The sequence below is a fragment of the Patella vulgata genome, chromosome 4, assembly GCF_932274485.2.
Source record: "Patella vulgata chromosome 4, xgPatVulg1.2, whole genome shotgun sequence".
NCBI lineage: Eukaryota > Metazoa > Mollusca > Gastropoda > Patellidae > Patella > Patella vulgata.
Window position 1 is genome coordinate 24,765,665 of NC_065882.2, and position 18,939 is coordinate 24,784,603.

The 18,939-nt window shown below is 34.2% G+C and overlaps 1 protein-coding gene across 3 annotated transcripts in view; it reads right to left on the bottom strand.

Moving 5' to 3' along the window:
* Window positions 1-18,787, bottom strand: part of LOC126818893 (uridine-cytidine kinase-like 1) — a 28,633-nt gene extending 9,846 nt beyond the window's left edge. Inside the window, exons 1-9 of one of the 3 annotated variants that reach the window (XM_050546539.2) lie at window positions 18,703-18,787; window positions 9,362-9,591; window positions 8,810-8,916; window positions 7,559-7,729; window positions 4,179-4,250; window positions 3,717-3,906; window positions 3,031-3,092; window positions 1,712-1,830; window positions 995-1,088 (exon numbers count right to left, since the gene is read on the bottom strand). In XM_050546539.2, the coding sequence (XP_050402496.1) occupies window positions 995-1,088; window positions 1,712-1,830; window positions 3,031-3,092; window positions 3,717-3,906; window positions 4,179-4,250; window positions 7,559-7,729; window positions 8,810-8,916; window positions 9,362-9,591; window positions 18,703-18,764 (1,107 nt within the window). In that variant the 5' untranslated portion in view covers window positions 18,765-18,787. Of the gene's footprint in view, window positions 1-994; window positions 1,089-1,711; window positions 1,831-3,030; window positions 3,093-3,716; window positions 3,907-4,178; window positions 4,251-7,558; window positions 7,730-8,809; window positions 8,917-9,361; window positions 9,592-9,824; window positions 9,948-10,350; window positions 10,401-18,702 lie in introns of those variants that run through there. The other 2 variants (XM_050546540.1, XM_056100512.1) reach the window with 2 other exon arrangements.
* Window positions 18,788-18,939: the final 152 nt, after the last annotated feature.

Sequence of the window (18,939 nt, forward strand, 5' to 3'; positions counted from 1 at the left end):
TAGTTAAAGAAGAAAAAACACTGGTTGCCAGGCAAGATATGCCCACATCTTGCAAGAGATGGATGGATAGAGAACAAGCTAAAAAAAAAAAACCGCAATTTTTCGTACAATCAGGGGCCATAATCCAGGAAGTTATGGTCTAATTCTCGAATATCTGAAGGGACCAAGATCTTTGGGATATAAAGATATATTTTAAGTTTCACCAAAATCGGACAAAAATTGTGACCTCTAGAGGATCTACAGTCTTTGTATTGCATCCTTTTACACAATTGGCGTACAAGAAACAGCCATTTTGTCGGTGTTATATTTAAACGTTTTTTTTTTAATCGGATAAAAATTGTGACCTCTAGAGGGACCACACGCTAAAAATGTGATTTTTAGTTCTATTATGGGCCATATTCCATGAAGTTACGGACCAATGCCAATATCGAAAGGAACCAAGATCTTTGAAAGATAAACCTGCATTTCAAGTTTCGTCAAAATCAGATAAAAATTGTGACCTGCAGAGTGTTCACAAACAAATTGTGGACAGACAGGGGCGACGATAATATACGTCAACATGAAAATGTGGGCGTATAACAACAATTCAAATTTAAGGATACATTTGTTAAAGATGCCATAGATAAATCTGCAGTTAAATTCTGTTTAATTGCTTCAAAGTTAAAACCTATAATCCTAAAAAAAAATCAACTTGGCTTAACACAATGGTCTGTAATAAAATTACTATCCATGACCCAAAACAGACAAAAAGCATTCGGGGAGGTCTCTAAATAATGCCCAATCAAAAATGCAATACAGATACCATTTTTGACCTTGAGTAGTACTGTCATATTTCCAGTCCCTGGTAATGCCCAGATCAAGATCCAATGGAGGACTTGTATATAAAATAGACACCATTATAAAAACATATCTAGATGTTTATGTTAATTTTGTTTGTCAAATCAAACCCGGTTTCATTTAATTTGAAGCATTTGATCGAGTTTATAAAATTTACCTTGAAAGGAACCATAGACATGGCATATTCAAATAATAACCTCATTAATCTCTGAGAATAAAAAATAAATTCATCTCTGGCTGTATCTTTGTTCCTATAAATAAAATTATACATAAAAGAATGTCAAACAACAATATTTCACCATATCATAAGATACACATTGGGCCCTACAAATCACAACTGAATTTTCATTGGCAAATGTCATTGTGGCTGTTATATTATGGTGAGATCTGGATTTGAGAACAAGGACTACGGCTCATGAAATTTACATACATACTTGTATACATATATGCATTGATTATTCAATCAGCTAGACCTATAGGTTATAATTTACTATAATATATATGTAAAGGATAACTTTTTCAAATCCCACCTTAAGATACAGCTACTACTATCTATTATAGTTATAATATCCAATGAGGTTTTAATTGTACACTACACCCAATCTCTACTATACATTTCAGTCATGGTGAATGTTAATTTTGACATGAGATTATTGTCAATGGACTAGGGGTGGTGTTTAGGCAAGCAGTGCCTTTACTATTTTACACAAATAATCAGTTGTCTCTTCAGAATATTCAGTGTGAACATGAATAACTACACGTGTCTCGTGGCAAGTTCTGTAAATAGTTCAAATTTAAAAACTATCAAGTTGTAACTAAATGGAATTAGGATTTGAATAAAGTCCGCACTAATTTTTAAAAGTAGATGTCTCACCTTATAAACGTGTGTAAACCCAGTATCTGAGAGGTTTGTTGTAAGACGTATAAACTAGTAGGCATTGGTTCTCCATTACAACCAGCATTAGCTAATTTAGAACGAAGCTTAAATCCTCTCTACAAACATAATTATATTAAATACATTATGAACGAAAAAGAAGGAATCAGATTAATCGCTGACACAGTATATTTTAATTTTGAGACTGTCATAGATAGTAACTGTTATTTTCAATATAGAAGAGTTCTATTTTCTTCAAAATGTATATTTTACATGCACTATCAATTTGTACTATCCAACCAACTAGACACAATTTACATGTCATCCCAGGAGACAACAAAAGTAGTATTGATGTACACATGGAAAAAATCAACTATTGTATAATAGTGTTCAAATGATCATATTTAGCACTGGGTAATCAGATATAAGTGCTATTTGCAGGTAAAGCTTAATACGAAATATGCCGATAATCAAGATAAAAATAAAAGTATTGTAAATAAGTCAACAGTGAGGCTGATATCCCCTACTTACCACAATCCCAAAATAAATAGATGACACCTTAATTTATTGCACATTTACCTTTTTCAATAGTATTGAGCAATCAAACTGATCGATCTCAGTCATGTTTTTGAAGTACCTGGTAGTGAAACTAGGCCTATACACAAAGTTTTATCACTCTCCATTAGTTAGAATCAAAGTTACATGTATCTTGTCTTAAAGCATCGATCAATGAAATTGCTTAGCTCTGCTTAGCTTTAGAGAAAAATGTTTATCATTGAATTCAGTCAAGACATTCATATAATGAACATCAACACCAAGTTTAAACATTTTTCCTCAATTAAAAGTAGAGTTGTTATGTTCCAAAGTCTTGAACGATCAAATCGCTTATTGCTATTTAGTCTAAGCAACAGATTCTCATCATTGAACTTAGTCACGGTATTAATGATGAATCTATACTTGGAGTTTCATCACTCTCACCCCAGACAGATAGACAGACGGACTGATTTTAATAGTTCCTGGCTTTCTTCGAAAGGCCGAGGGGACAATTATTCCAGGAAAAGTTTGGGGGAAATACGATTGAAAAATGCCTTCCCATAAATGAAAAATTCAATAAAAAAAAAAAAGAAAAGTAATATTTTAAGTGAAATAACTAGTTACAAATTTATTGTGAGTGAAATGGATGATATGGGAGTGATACTTTCTATTAAAGCAACAAAAAGCTAAACTATTAGTCATTTATACATTTATATAAACACAAAAATATTCAGTAATCCAGTTTTCTTGCAGGATTCCAACATACATAATAAAAGTGGACTTACATTTTGTAACTGGGTGTGAACATGCAAAACTATCAGATTAATGGCAACATCATTTTCTCCTCCTAAACAAAGGTTAGAATTGATCATGTATAAATCAGGGGATGGTCAGCATGCCAATCAAAGCCAAACAATATTTTATGTCAATCAAATGAATAAATTTATTCATGTCAAAAATCTGTACCTTATGTAAACACTTTGTGTTTATATGATAAAATATTTAATATATACATGACATGTAACTGCTACATATTCTTTGACATGAATCATTTTGACTGACAAAATACACATACAAAACAAGAGGTCTAAGGGCCTTAATCGCCCATATTCGCCCATAATAGTCAATGGGCTAACAAATAATATGGCAGGATAACAAGTGAGTGTTGACAAATTTATACCTAGTTCACCAACTGTAATAATATTTATTCAAGGGACACTGATGCATAATACCTTACTGGCGTCAGTGCTTGAATTTTCAGTAATAAGTCAGTAATTTTGCAAATTTAATTACATTTATTTTCTTGGTCAGAGTGATAATGTCCGTTTAAGCCTGCCCTATATTTTTTCATTTTAAGGTAACAATTGCCTTGAAGCTACTCAATTAAAATAAACATAGTTTGGTTCAGTTCTGCAAAAAACTGACAAAATAAAAAATCTAAACTCTTGTTTGGTCAATAATTTGTTCATACCTCTAGGTACAATAATATCAGCTACTGTCATAGTTGGTTCTATATAATGTTCAAAAGCTGGTTTAACAAATTTGTTATACTGATGAAGAACACCCTCAAGATCTCGTGCCCTGACAGTAATATCTCGTATTAATCTTCTCGCTAATCGAACATCGGAATCTGTGTCAACAAATATTTTCATATCCATCATCTGAAAAACAAAATATAATATTTCTCATATTGTTCTCATGCAGATTATGATCAAAGCCATGTTTAGTTATTTTGTTAATGCCTGGATATCAAAATTCTATTTTTTATTGAAGAGCCTTTCTTCTTTCTATATAAGGATTGAAGAATTGGAAATTTTGCTATTTTTAAAAATATATTGATCTGTTGAAAAGTTTATGCCACCACAAAAGATGACGCTTTGTTCTTTTTGAGGACAAGACTTAAATGTTTAACATTAATGAACCCTATAAATACCTGTAATAAATCTTTACTATAAAATGTCAAAATGCCTTCAAAAATAACCACATTGGCACCATAAATGGTTTTCTGAAAAATAATAAATTCATTAGAAAACAAGCAGTTGCCCTGCAAGATACACCCATATTTTGCAAGAGAAAGAGAGAGAACAAGTTAAACATACCAACAGTGAGGCTGAAATCCCAAAATAAATAGATGACATATATTAATTAAAAGCACATTTATTTTTTTCAAAAGTATCAAGCAATCAAACTAATTATCAACCAGTGATGGGATTTCAAAATATTTCTTGTCAGACATTTTTTCCCAAAAATAAAGGGGCATAACTCTTATCGTTTTTTAAGCAGCTGTTTTCAAACCACAATTAAGAATCATGTGTCAACAAAAAATTCCAATTCATACGTTATAAAAGATAGGTGCACCTCATTATTTTTCATGTTTAATTCCCGTACGGTATTCAAATTTATGTCAATAATATTCCTACAAAATTATTTGACATCATAATACCATATAATGAAAGTGCGCCAACTATTGTCGATCCCTTCCTGTTTCAAATTCCTCAACTATACACTAAGTTTCATCACTCTCTATCAGATAGAATCAAAGTTATCTTGTCCCAAAGCAAAGACCAATGAAATTGCTTAGCTCTGCTTAGCTTTAGCTCAAAATGTTAATCATTGAACTCAGTCAAGTCAAAACATTCACCTTATGAACATCTACAAGTTTAAACATTCTACCTTAACTAAAAGCAGAGTTGTTAATGTTATGTCCAAAAGTCTTGACCAATCAAATTGCTTAACACTCCTTAGCCTAAGCAGAAAATGTTCATCATCGAACTTAATTTAATGAAACTATACACCAAGTTTCATCACTCTCACTTAATTAGAACTAAAGCTATCGTGTCCCAGAGCATCAACCAATTAAATTGCTTATCTCTGCTTACCCTAAGCAGAAAATGCTCATCTTCAAACTCCATTAAGCCATTGACATAATAAACACCTACACCAAGTTTGAACATTCTAGCTCAATTAGATGGACAAACCCATTTTAATACTATAGTCCCCTGCTTTGTTCGAAAGGCTGGGGAAAAAAAAAAGAAATTCTTCGTACAATCAGGGGCCATACGGTCTGACATGCGGCAATATGAAAAGGAACCAAGATCTCTGGGATATAAACATATATTTGACGTTTCATCAAAATCGCATAAAAATTGTGACATCTAGATTGTCCACAAGCTAAAAACATGATTTTTCATCAAAACAGGATAAAAATTGTCAGATGTAGAGTGTCCACAAACAAATGTAAACGGATACAAAGGCGACGACAATATATGTCCACATTTTCACATGGATGTATAAAAATTTAAATACATGGGAGTTTTATCTAGTTAAAATTAGTTGCTTTTTATGATTCTGATTTTTTTCTTATTTAATACAGCTGCTAATTGGATGGCTGATGTCAGCTTTATGGATGAGTCTTCAGTGCCGTCAGTGGGAAAACAAGCCAACAGTGAGGCTGATGTCCCCCGCCGAAATTGCAAAATAAATAGATGACACATATTAATTAATCGCACATTTATTTTTTTCACTAAGTTTCATCACTCTCTATCAGATAGAATCAAGATTATCTTGTCCCAAACCATCGACAAATGAAATCGATTAGCTCTGCTTAGCTTCAGCTCGAAATGTTAATTATTGAACTCAGTCAAGACATTCACCTAATGAACATCTACATATACATCAAGTTTAAACATTCACCTAATAGACACCTATGCCAAGTTTGAACATTCTACCTCAATTAGAAGGAGAGTTATTGTGTTCCAAAGTTTCTACCAATCAAATTGCTTATCACTCTGCTTACCCTCAGCAAAAAATGTTCATTATCGAACTTAGTTAAGGTATTCATATAATAAATCTATACACCAAGTTTCATCAATCTCACTTAATTAGAACTAAAGTTATCGTGTCCCAAAGCATCAACCAATCAAATTGCTTATCTCTGCTTACCCTAAGCGGAAAATGCTCATCTTCGAACTCCATCAAGGCATTGACCTAATCAACACATACACCAAGTTTGAACATTCTAGCTCAATTAGGAAGAGAGTTATCGTGCCCCAAAGTATCAACCAATCAAATTGCTTATCTCTGCTTACCCTAAGCGGAAAATGCTCATCTTCGAACTCCATCAAGGCATTGACCTAATAAACACATACACCAAGTTTGAACATTCTAGCTCAATTAAAAGTTATCGTGTCCCAAAGCATCAACCAATCAAATTGCTTATCTCTGCTTACCCTAAGCGGAAAATGCTCATCTTCGAACTCCATCAAGGCATTGACCTAATCAACACATACACCAAGTTTGAACATTCTAGCCCAATTAGGAAGAGAGTTATCGTGTCCCAAAGCATCAACCAATCAAATTGCTTATCTCTGCTTACCCTAAGCGGAAAATGCTCATCTTCGAACTCCATCAAGGCATTGACCTAATAAACACATACACCAAGTTTGAACATTCTAGCTCAATTAGGAAGAGAGTTATTGTGTCCCAAAAAGTGTGACGGACAGACAGACGGACAGACAGATGGACAGACAGACGGACAGACAGACAGACAGACAGACGGACGAACCCATTTTAATAGTCCCCTGCTTTCTTCGAAAGGCGGGGGACAAAAAGTAGATCAGTGGAAAATGTCTTGCTGTGACTTTCATTAGTACATTAACTTAGCAAAACATGATATATTGATAAAACTTAATGTTACATAAAATGGAGTGCAGTAAAATATAAGCTATGGAATAAAAAATGAAAAAGAAAAGATTAATTTACAGGTAAACTATTAAATAAAACATAGCTTGCCAGTCAAGGCACAATACGCCCACCAGGTTTATGAGTGTACTGGGCAAATCCTCTATTTTTTTTCAATTATAACATATTCGGATATGATTTAGGTAACAACTTGTTATATTAAATTCATTTTTCAAAGAGCATTTTTAAAATTACTAACGTCCAATTTCATGGTAACAGAGACATTTGTAACTTGAACTAGACATTGCTTTTATCATATTTATTGATGGAATTCTCTGAAAATTAGGATATATAAAGCAAATTGACCACATAATAGGGATTATCCCCATACATTTAGAATATATGATATTTTTTCTAGTCAAAGAAAGGAATAACTAGACAGACTTTTGGAACAGACGAAAATCTCAAATTTTCAATATTAGGTACTATGTATATCATGGATAAATACAAATGAATCACTATTGATAAAGACTAATGCATCTTAAAAGAATGATTTTATCATAATATTGTGGTAGAACTGACAAATATATGACCACATTATCATAATAACTGCAAATATGCATAAGAACTAACCTCAGTGGGCTCTCTACTGTGTGTTTGAAAATTATATACAGGAACTTCAACTATTTTTCCTTCTTTTAATCTTCTAAGTGTGGCAATAAGTAATTCAAAATCAAAGGCATCCGGGTGATCAAAATTATATTCGTTTCTGGCAGCTTTATCATGTTGTTCTTTGTTCAGGACCTGCATTAAAATAACCATACAATTATACAAAACATTGAAGATAGGTTGCTAGGCAACAAAACATATGCCCATAGAAGCTAAATTGCCTGAGCAGTCAACAAGGGTTTTAAAACAATCGGATGATAACTTTTGGCGTTGGAGCATTCCCAAGAAATTGTGGACGAGGATTGTACAGACATAGATGGGTGTGACAGCAATATGTGTCCACATTTTGAATTTTGGTCTTTAAAAACAATATTTTGTTTGGAAACAAAGACAAGACAGGTCAATTTATTTCCTAAAGTCAAGTGTACAGCGCAGAAGAAAAAGTATTTCAGAGAGAGAGAGAGAGAGAGAGAGAGAGAAATGGGGTTTAACTCCACTCAACACAAACTAGGTCATTTTGGGACTAATTAGGCCTATATATTGGCTACCGGATACTTGTTTTAAAAAATTCCGCTTTGCAAAAGTATAAGAGAGAGAGAGAAATGGGGTTAAACGTCCACTCAACACAAACTAGGTCATTTCAGGACTAACACATGGTTCAATTTTATTTCAATAATTTGCTTGCGTGTAGGCGTCTTTAGCAGTTGTCACGTACAACCGGGGAATCGAAACCACGCCAGTTGACTCAATGACAGACCTCATGATACAGCAAGTATTTTATTATTTATCTCTTGACAAACCATTAACAGAAATAAATTTGTACTTGAATGAGGATAATCATAATATATTCTAAGAAACTAACATTATTATTAGAGAAAGATTTTTCTGGTCATTGTCTGAAGACTGCTAAAGATGTCTTAAATAAGAGGAATGAACCGTTTAAATATATTCCTACAATATCCATCCTGAGGCTTGCTAATTAAGAGGAGCATACAAATTCCCTTCGGCCATACATAACATTGTTTTTGATTTTTTTTAGAAATAATTATAGATCACCATAGCAACAACAGGAGAAACTCATAGAATTCAACTTATTTCGTTTTCGGAAGAAGTACCCTAAGTAGAACTGGAGGCTAAATTTGTCTTGTTGTTTGACTAAGCAATGGTAACTAACAGAACATACAGATATTATGATAAGAATATTTGAGCCCCTACCTTGTAAAATGAGTCCATACTCAAAAGACTAACCCATGGTACATCTAATGCTTCTATAATTTTTCTAGCTACTGATGTCTTTCCTGAGGCACTTCCTCCAGATATTCCTTTAAAGAGAATTCAATTTCTAATGAATGGGGTTTATCAAATACTACGTAATGAATTAAAATGAAATGCACATGCAGCTTGATGACAAAATATAAGCAACCCTGTCAAAACAATTAGGACATTAATCCCCTATTCATTCATTCATTAAATACTTTCGCGATTCAATTTTACAAGAGATTCCAAATCACTAAGATGACTATTAGCAGCTTCAGTAAAAATGTTTCTTTTTTAAAAACATGCTATACAGGATAAATTCACTTAGGTCTACATAATTTAATTTGAAATTAAAAAATTGAATTTGTGCATTTTATCAAACATTTTTATTATTCTGGACTTGATGAACAGAATACTGCACTCAAAGGATGAAAGCAAGTCATTTATTGTTAAATAATTTACACATTGGCATTGCTACAAACATAATAAGCATAACAACATTATATTTACCTATAACAAATGGTTTTTTCAATTGACCCTGAGAATTGTACCATGGTGGTCTTCCAGCTGTGTATAAAGTTCTACTACCACTATGTACAACACGACCACTTGATTTAGCTGAGCCTAACAGAGATTTGGCCTTCTTTTTGGCAGCAGCAGATTTTGTAGGACTTTTGGGAGATTTAATAGGAGATTTGGGGCCACTTTTTATAATAAATGTTTGATCTTCATCTTCTCCACTGAAAAATTTAAAAATAACTATATAGAATATTTATATAATTCTATTTCACACAATATTTGCAACTCCCTTTAAAGTAAAGAATAAAAAATTTTGATCCAATTAAACATCAGTTCATCAGCAAATGTACAATTTTTTAAGATTTGTAAAAAAAAAAATAAGTGCACACAACTTAGAAAAATATAAATGTATAATAATTGTCAGTGAATACAGTTACAATAAAGGACAATATACTTTGTAGATTCTACATCAGTGACCAATTCTGCTTTCGTTTTTTCTTCCATCTTATTCACTGCTTTCATTGGACATGCTCTCACTTCGTATGGTATTACATGTACTTTTATACAGTTTAATACAGATTCAGCCATTTGCACACAAATAATACTTTATAAAATAAGCCAACGTAATCAAAACATTCATTCAACAAACATACACTACAGTTATGACACCATTCCAATTAAAAAACTTAAACAGCACTCATAACAAATTCCAAACATATTTTAATTGTGTTATTACACTACTATGTTCTTATCATTTTTGAAAATTACAATTAACTGATGTCAAGTAATCAATTATCAATAGGACTATTAGTTATACTCTGGTTACAGTTAAAGCACTCTACTGTCAACATTACCTTATTAACCATTTAAATGTTTAAATAATATCCCTTTCAATTTCAAACTGTAAAGCTATACATGTATTTAAGACTTTAAAGGGAAACATTTGTTGAAAGATAACAATTATTAAATCTAAAACATACATTTTCTCAATTTCCTCCCCACTGTTACTGGTATTATAATTCATAGTGTATGTAGCTTCACTAAAGACACAATATATGAGTCACTCATGTTCTACATGAACATAGCCTACATCAAAACATTTACTTCAACAGACATGAATGTTTCCTTATTACAAGTGTTTCCTTTACACTAATTACTCAATAGTTTTGCTGTAACTATCATATTTTATTTTCTTAATAGAAAACCAGTAAAATTTGTGATTGCCCTCAACAGCTGATGACAATCAAGTGTCAACACAATGACATTCAAAAATAACAATCAAAATTCAACATTAAAAAAATAACTACCCTTTTAAAGTACATCATGAAGATAAAGGACATATTTTTTTTACATATTCTTTCACGACCAACTTCTTTTAGGATATTACAATATCATAATTGAATAGAACAGAGTTTAACTTGAACGTCACTTTACATTTTGAAACTCAAAAAACCTGTGTATTTTCTCTTAGATAATACATGTAGTGGGATGTCTAACACATTGGTTAGCTCTGACAGCCAAAGGTCTTGATTGCTCAACTCCAAATAATATCCGCTTCAAGGAATATTGATGAACAAGGTGGATTGTGTAACACTACATGTATGTCATGACATAAAAATTATTGTCTCGATCCACTAATTCAAACCAATTTCTATATTTTTCCTCCCACTCAATCGAAACATGTACATAAACCTTTGTATGGCCTTTGGGAGCCACGGTGGCTAAGTGGATAAGATGCTGAGATGCTTGCTTGCTAGCCCGGGGGAGTGGAGGTTGCGTGTTCGATCCCTGCATTGACACAGAAAGTTCATCAGGATTTTCCAACATGATTTCCCCTTGTCAGTGGTGCAGGATGGAGGGCCTGACAAGGACAACTGTCTAGTCATTTGGATGGGATTAAAAACCAAGGTCCTGTGTACACATTGGCGTACACGTAAAAGATCCCTTGGCAGTAGGAATTCGATATAAGGACATAGTTCCGCTGACCAGGCAAAATTTGCCTCTTAGCACACTACATTGAGAATCATAAACTAAGATTTTTTAAATGTTGAAATATTTTCATCTCTTTAAAATTGTGTATCAGATCAACTTGAAGCAATCACTTTATTCTTTTCTCCAAATCAAAGAACCCAAAGAGTTCTGTATTTCAAAAGGATAGTCTGCCCCTCCCCCTCCCCCAAATAAAAAACAGGATGTCAGATTCCTTGTCAATATTAGAGTGCCATTTGGTATCATGAGGAGCCAATCCCCATGGTGGCTTGGTAAGTAAGGCGCTGGCACACTAACAAGGGATTGGTCACATTGGCATACACATAAAAGTTGTTATTTGAAGATGCGTCGACAGAACAGCAAAAATACTCTGCAATGGTGTAAGCCAAGTTGGTGCAGAAATGTAAGACGTTTCAATTCATTTGGTATCATAAATTGACTCAAACTTAATCTATTCATAGTTTAGGTGGCAAACTCTTAATGAACTTTGAACCAATGAAATCTTGGATACATAATCAAGGGTTGACATCGAGATAGTGACCTTTAATTTAACCTTTCTGTGTCATATTAAAAAATCAAATTAGTTCAAATCATATTTCTGTGTTGGAAATGGCCACTAAAATCTACAATACATTTAAAAAGTAGGCTGCACAGTGCATCTGTTTGGGAAAGACTTCCCTCACAACACACTGTATGGCTTATGCCAATCTTAATTACTCCGATTGGTACAGAACAGTAGGTTGTTTCATCTCATTTCACTTTGTAACAAGAGCATTGCTAACCCTGCAATATACGTCCACATTCCTGCTTTGATTGGTATGGTACTTTTTAAAATGAAGAGAATGAAATATGAAATGGCTGTAATATGATAAAAGGCAAAGAAGGCTAGGCATTGGGTTTGTTTTGTCAAATTTACAGACAAAATATTAACAAAAAAGTGGGTATGAGTCTTTACGGTATAAGGAATAAATATGCAAAGTTCCAAGATGATCCATTCAGAATTGCAGTCTGTAGACGATAAATACAAAAATTGGGTGTGGCTCTGCCCTTGGAGGTTGGATATGGAACAATATAAATAGGTACCACCCTGTTATTGAAATGATTGATATGCTGAATTTGAACAAAATCTGTTTATTATTGCAACCTGAAGAGTATTTACGAAAAAAAGTGGGTGTGGTATCACACCCTTGGGGGTTGGGACATGCACCAAAATAAATAGTTGCTATCCTTCAGAATATGGAATAAATATGCAAGTTCCAAGATGATCCATTTAGAATTCCAGCCTGTAGACAAAAAACACAAAATTTGGTCGTGGCTCTGCCCCTGGGGGTTGGACATGGACTAAAAGGTACAACCCTATGCTGGATCATTCCAAATTGGATCCAAATCTGTTAATAATTGCAACCTGTATATCATTTACAGACAATATCAACCAAAAGTGGGTGTGGCACAGCAGAAAGGGCAGGGAGGTGGGGTGGAGGAGGGGGTCGTGCACCAACATCAATAGTTGCCATCCTTAGAGTATAAGGATAAGAATATCAAGTTCCATGATAATCCATTCAGAATTGTGGCTAAATGCAAAAATTTGGCTTGGCTCTGCCACTGGGGGCAGGGTATTCACCAAAATCAATAGTTGACTCCGTTAGGATAAGGAATACATATGCCAAGTACCAAGTTGATCCATTCAGAATTGCAGCCTGTAAACGATAAACAGGCTATAAGGAATACATATCCCAAGTTCAAAGACGATCCATTAAGAATCGTGGCCTGTAGGTAACACACAGAGACACAAAGAAAAAAATGGGTGTGGCTCTGACCCTGGGGGTTGGGCAATCACCAAAAAACAATAGGGGTCATCCTTAGGGTATAAGGAATAGGTATGCAAAGTTTCAAAAGGATCTGTTAAGAATTGCGGCCTGTAGGCGAAACATAAGACACACAAACATTGGGCGTGGCTCTGTCCCAGGGGGTCAGGTATGCACCAAAAATAATAGATGTCAGCCTTAGGGTAAAAGTATAAAAAAGTTTTCAAGATGATTGATTAAACATTGCAGGCTGAAACTGACACACAGACACGCAAAAAGAAAATGAGCGTGGCTCTGCCCCTGGGGGTTGGGCATTCACCACAAACAATAGGGATGTTCCTTAGGATAGAAGGAATAAGTATGCACAGTTTCAAGATGATATGTTAAGAAATGCAGGCTGTAGATGACACACAAATAAATACAAGAAATGGACGTGACTCTGCCACTGGGGGTCAGGCATGCACCGAAAACAATACGGTAGGGATCATCCTTAGGGTATGAGGAATTAATATGAAAATTTTTCAAGACGATCGATTAAGAATTGTGGCCTGTAGGCGACACACAGATACACAAAAAGAAAATGGGTGTGGCTCTACCCCTTGGGGTTGGGCATGCACCCCAAACAACAGGGATGTTCCTTAGGGTACAAGGAATAAGTATGCAAACTTTCAAGATGATACGTTAAGAAATGCGGCCTGTAGATGACAAACAAACAAATACAAGAAATGGATGTGGCTTTGCCCCTGGGGATCGGGCATGCATCAAAAACAATAGGGATAATCCTTAGGGTATAAGGAATAAGTACGTAAAGTTTCAAGATGATCACTTAAGAATTGTGGCCTGTATTATGAATGTGGACATATAAAGATAGGTTGCCAGGCAACTAAACATACGCCCACAGCAGCTAAATCGTCCGAGCGGTCGACAAGAGTTGTCGTATATTTGTTCTTTTGTAGGTAATTAGGGGGCATTTAATAGACAATTTCATACAGATGACATTATAATTTTCGTCGTTTGAGGGTTCACAAGGTTCTAAAAACTAAAACAAGGGCTGTAACTCTGGAAGTAATCTACAGAAATTGTTGAAATTCGACAGACTTTTTCGTTTTACTAATTCAAATAATACATATCAATTTCATACAGATCAGATGATAACTTTTGTCGTTCGAACGTTCACAAGATTCAACAAAGTAAAACAAGGGCCATAACTCTAGAAGTAATTGACAGAAATTGCTGACATTCAATAGGTTTCTTCATTTCACTAATTTAAATGATGTATATGAATTTCATACAGATTCAACAAAGTAAAACAAGGGCCATAACTCTAGAAGTAATTGACAGAAATTGCTGACATTCAATAGGTTTCTTCATTTCACTAATTTAAATGATGTATATGAATTTCATACAGATTGGGTGATAACTTTTGTCGTTCAAGCGTTCACAAGATTCAACAATGTGAAACAAGGGCCATAATTCTAGATGTAATTAACGGAAATTTGCTGAAACTCAATAGGCTTGTTCGTTTTACTAATTTAAATGATACATATAAATTTCATACAGATCAGATAATAACTTTTGTCGTTAAAGCATTCACAAGGTACAACAAAGTGAAAAAAGGGCCATTACTCACGGTGTAATTGACGGAAATTGTTGAAATTCAATAGGCATCTTCGTTGCATTAATGTAAATGATGCATATCAATTTCAAACAGATCGGATGATAACTGTTGTCATTAGAGCGTTCACAAGATTCAACAAAGTGAAACAAGGGCCATAACTCTAGATGTAATTAACGGAAAACGCTGGAGTTCAATAGGCTTCTTTGTTTTACTAATTTAAATGATGCATATAAATTTCATTCAGATCGGTTGATAACTTTTGTCGTTAGAGCGTTCACAAGGTGCAACAAAGTGAAACAAGGGCTATAACTCCAGACAAAATTAACGGAAGTTGTTGAAATTAAATAGGCTTCTTCATCTCACTAATGCAAACAACATATATCAATTTCAAAACAATCAGATGATAAATGTAGTCTGTAGAGTGTTCACAAGAAATTGTGGACGACGGACGGACGGGGGCGACGGCAATATACGACCACATTTCCATGTGGGCGTATAAAAATGCAATGAATTAAAATGTCCCTTGCTGTAGTTTTCAAAATGTTCTCCATAAAAACTTTTGTATAATGAATGAAATACATTTAGGTTTTATCATAAAATAACATGTCACCCGTGACCTATATCATGTTTTGACAATTTCTCAATAATATCAATATAAAAAAAAATGAGGGGGGGGTGTAATTATGATAGAGAGTCTATGTACAGGTTGACAATTTATTTTTATATTAATTTGATTCAGAAGTGGTAACAAATCATAATATGAACCCGATCATTGCTCATTTTGATTCTTTATCAAATCAGTAAACAATTGTATTCAATTTTATTAAAGAAATCTCAAATCTGCATCAATTTAACATGCACTCAAAGTCAAAGCCATTAAAAACGCAATGCCAAATTCAAAGACTATTTTCTGCAACAACTTTTAACAATTGACAAAAATCGAGATAACAAGCATCTGTGGATAATTTCATGAAAGAATTCACTACAAATGCACAAAACCGAAACGTCAGAGAACCATGAAACAAAGCAGGGGTCAGCTGAAGTCAATATCGGGTATGTCCACCCTGAGCTCTTACACATGCCTGAAGTCGCCTTGGCATGGACTGGCACTGATGTCTCACTACACGCTGTGGGATTGTTTGCCAATGATTTTAGAGTGCCCATGCCAACTCTGCAACAGTTCGTGGTGGCACGGATTGAGTTCGAACACGTTGTCCAAGTTCATACCAAAGGTGGCGATCTTGAGCAGCGGTTGTTACAGATGGCGCTCCAGGTCGGGGTGGATCGGCAACTCTTCCAGTGGCGTGGAAGCGTTGTCTGAGGTGAGCAATGGTCTATGGGTGGACATTAAAGTTTCTGGCGACGGCTACCTGTGAAGCCCCCTGATCCAGCATGCCAATAGCTCTGTTCCTGTTTTCTTGTGTAAGGCGTGGCATTTTTCTGAAGTGATGAATTTTGAAATTTTGATCTGTATTTAAAGGGCCAGAGTGCAGGGAATGCACGTGCAAAACGTGTGACATGGGACTGCTTAAAAAAGACAAGTGTTGCATTTGCACGAACAAAGTTCATTACCGAGAACTCCACAAAAAGAGACCCATCACAAGTTTCAGCTATGTGCCATGATAGGAAAGCCCAAGAAAATGTTTACCAGAAATATTTCATGGAATTAGGCATTGCGTTTTTAATGGCTTTGAGTATATATCTGGGATGGCTACTAGCCACTATATGGAGTTCAAACATTTCTGATCTTTGAAATTTGATTGCATAATACATCTTTTCCTCCCCACCCACACTAACAGTCAGTAGATTGGTCTAGCACGACTAATTTCAACCCATGGACATGTAACCTACTTTGCACTTGTTGTTTATGACTGCAGTCTATTTTATTGAACTTTAAATGGTTAGAACTTATGGATGTTTTGGTTATCTAAAATGGGTTGGGGTTTTTTAAAAAATGGAAATATTATTATTAATAAATTACGGAAGTTAGACAAACGTTTCAGTCAGTGAGGTTACATACATGTACATGTAGGTTCTAACCGGGGGTGTGACAATTTAACCGATACTAAAATAACAGTACAGTACCAAATACTACCACATCGTTGTTAATAAAAATGACAGAATACTTCAATTGTAATATATAAAATAAAATTTGAGATAATTCACAAAAAATGTGAATGTGACAGTCCATGTCTCGCCATTCCAGTTATCTCCCGTGATCGCCCAAAACTAACAAATATTAACCCATATAATACTACCAAGCATCAACCCATTTCTGTAAAAGTACAATTACTTGAATAACAATGTGTTAGTTTGTGGAAATAAATTACAGTAAACTTCGCATAAGTCGGATCTAAGTGAACTGACCAATTTTATCCGATTTAAGCGAAGATCCGAGTTAGCCGAAGACCGAAATTCAATCTTAGTTCACTAAGAAATAAACTGCAAGAGCCAGTTAATAACTGATTCAAAGGCACATTTCAAGCTTTTGTTCGTATATGCGAGTAGACAACTTCCATTTTGGTGCGAGTAGATAACTTCCGTTTTGTCGCCATCTTTGAAAAATGTCTTAAATTTTCTCGTACAGCAGACAGCAAGTATCGAACTTACCGGGAAAATTCTATTATGGTGTCGCGTCAAATAAACTATGTGAGTCAAAATCATAGGGGAAAGTATTTTTGGGCTCTGTGCATGGAATATCTAACCGCGTTTTTGACCAACGGGACAAAACTGACTTAGTCAAATTCTGAACATACTGCCGATCAAAATTGGGCGAAGGGAAAAAAAACAAATTAGATCAAATGGACTGAACATTTTAATCGGAGTTGAGCAAAGATCCAACTTAAGAAATCTAACTTACGCACAGAAATGTAATAGGAAAAACGTGCAGGATCAAAGGGTCCAAATGATTTTATCGGAGTTGAGCGAAGATCCGACTAGTACGAATCCGACTTATGCGAGGTTTACTGTATGTATTCATGTTTCACCGCCCCATTTATCACTAATACTATAAATATTTATTTCATATTACGCTACAATTTTTGCATTTTTTAGGAGAATTAACTCATTGATATTCAAGTATCAGGCCTTATTGAAGAATTCTGTAAATTTTGGATTATAACAAGGTACATGACTACATGTAGATGTGGTTGTATTTTGTAGTAAGTATTGCATTAGAATTTTGTTATATTGGTTTAAAATTGGTGTTTCAGATTTTTGATACTGGTACCGATACTATATAAATAGACATTCCAGTTTAGCGTACAATATTTGCTATACGCAAATTAACTACAATTTTGAGTACAATAATACATTGTAACATTGTACTACTTGTAGGCTAACATATTCAAATATTCCTGCCAGAGCTAATAGAAATTAACTGTGGTAGGGTAAAGTATTTGACTGTTAGAAACCTCTCAGTCCTCTGTACCTAAAACCTCATACATTCTGGTTAGTATTTTTAGATGTAGACCTACTGTCAGGTATTTGGTAATAGGTATTAGGTGATATGTAGGCCTACTTGAGTACTTCAGATGCTTACTCTTGAGTCTGATACTACTAGTACTACTATAACTATAAATAGACATTAAATTATAAGTTAATTACCATGTACAGTTTTGCTAATCCTCCAGGAATTTTATCAATTATATTTAAATTATTGATATATATATATGCCAGTTCTACATCACAGTGGGGTAATATGCGCTGATAGTTGATAGTACTGTGTAAAATAGTCATGAGTGCAAGCAAAGCAAAAATAAAATAAAAAATCCATGACCATACCATTCGCAGAATTTTAAAAAACCAAAACACGTGCCGTTTTGTTTTCGTGTATAAAACAAAATAAGAATGAAAGTTTTAAGCTTGCCAATACGCCAAATTAACCCAAACAAATATAGATGAGACAATAGATAGAATACCTATCAGATATAGAACTAGCTGAGCTTGGAGGGTTGGTAAATTCGAACACATTTTCCGACATTTTCAATTTTGCAATGTTTTGATTCAGTCCACTCAGCAGCAAATTTTCCGCGACTTTTAATGAATTATCATTTAATTTAAACATCATGTAGGTAATTTATTCAAATTGTGGTAATAGCTAACAACGAAATTTCCCATTATAACTCAACTAATTAAAGAAATCTATTTAAATATAT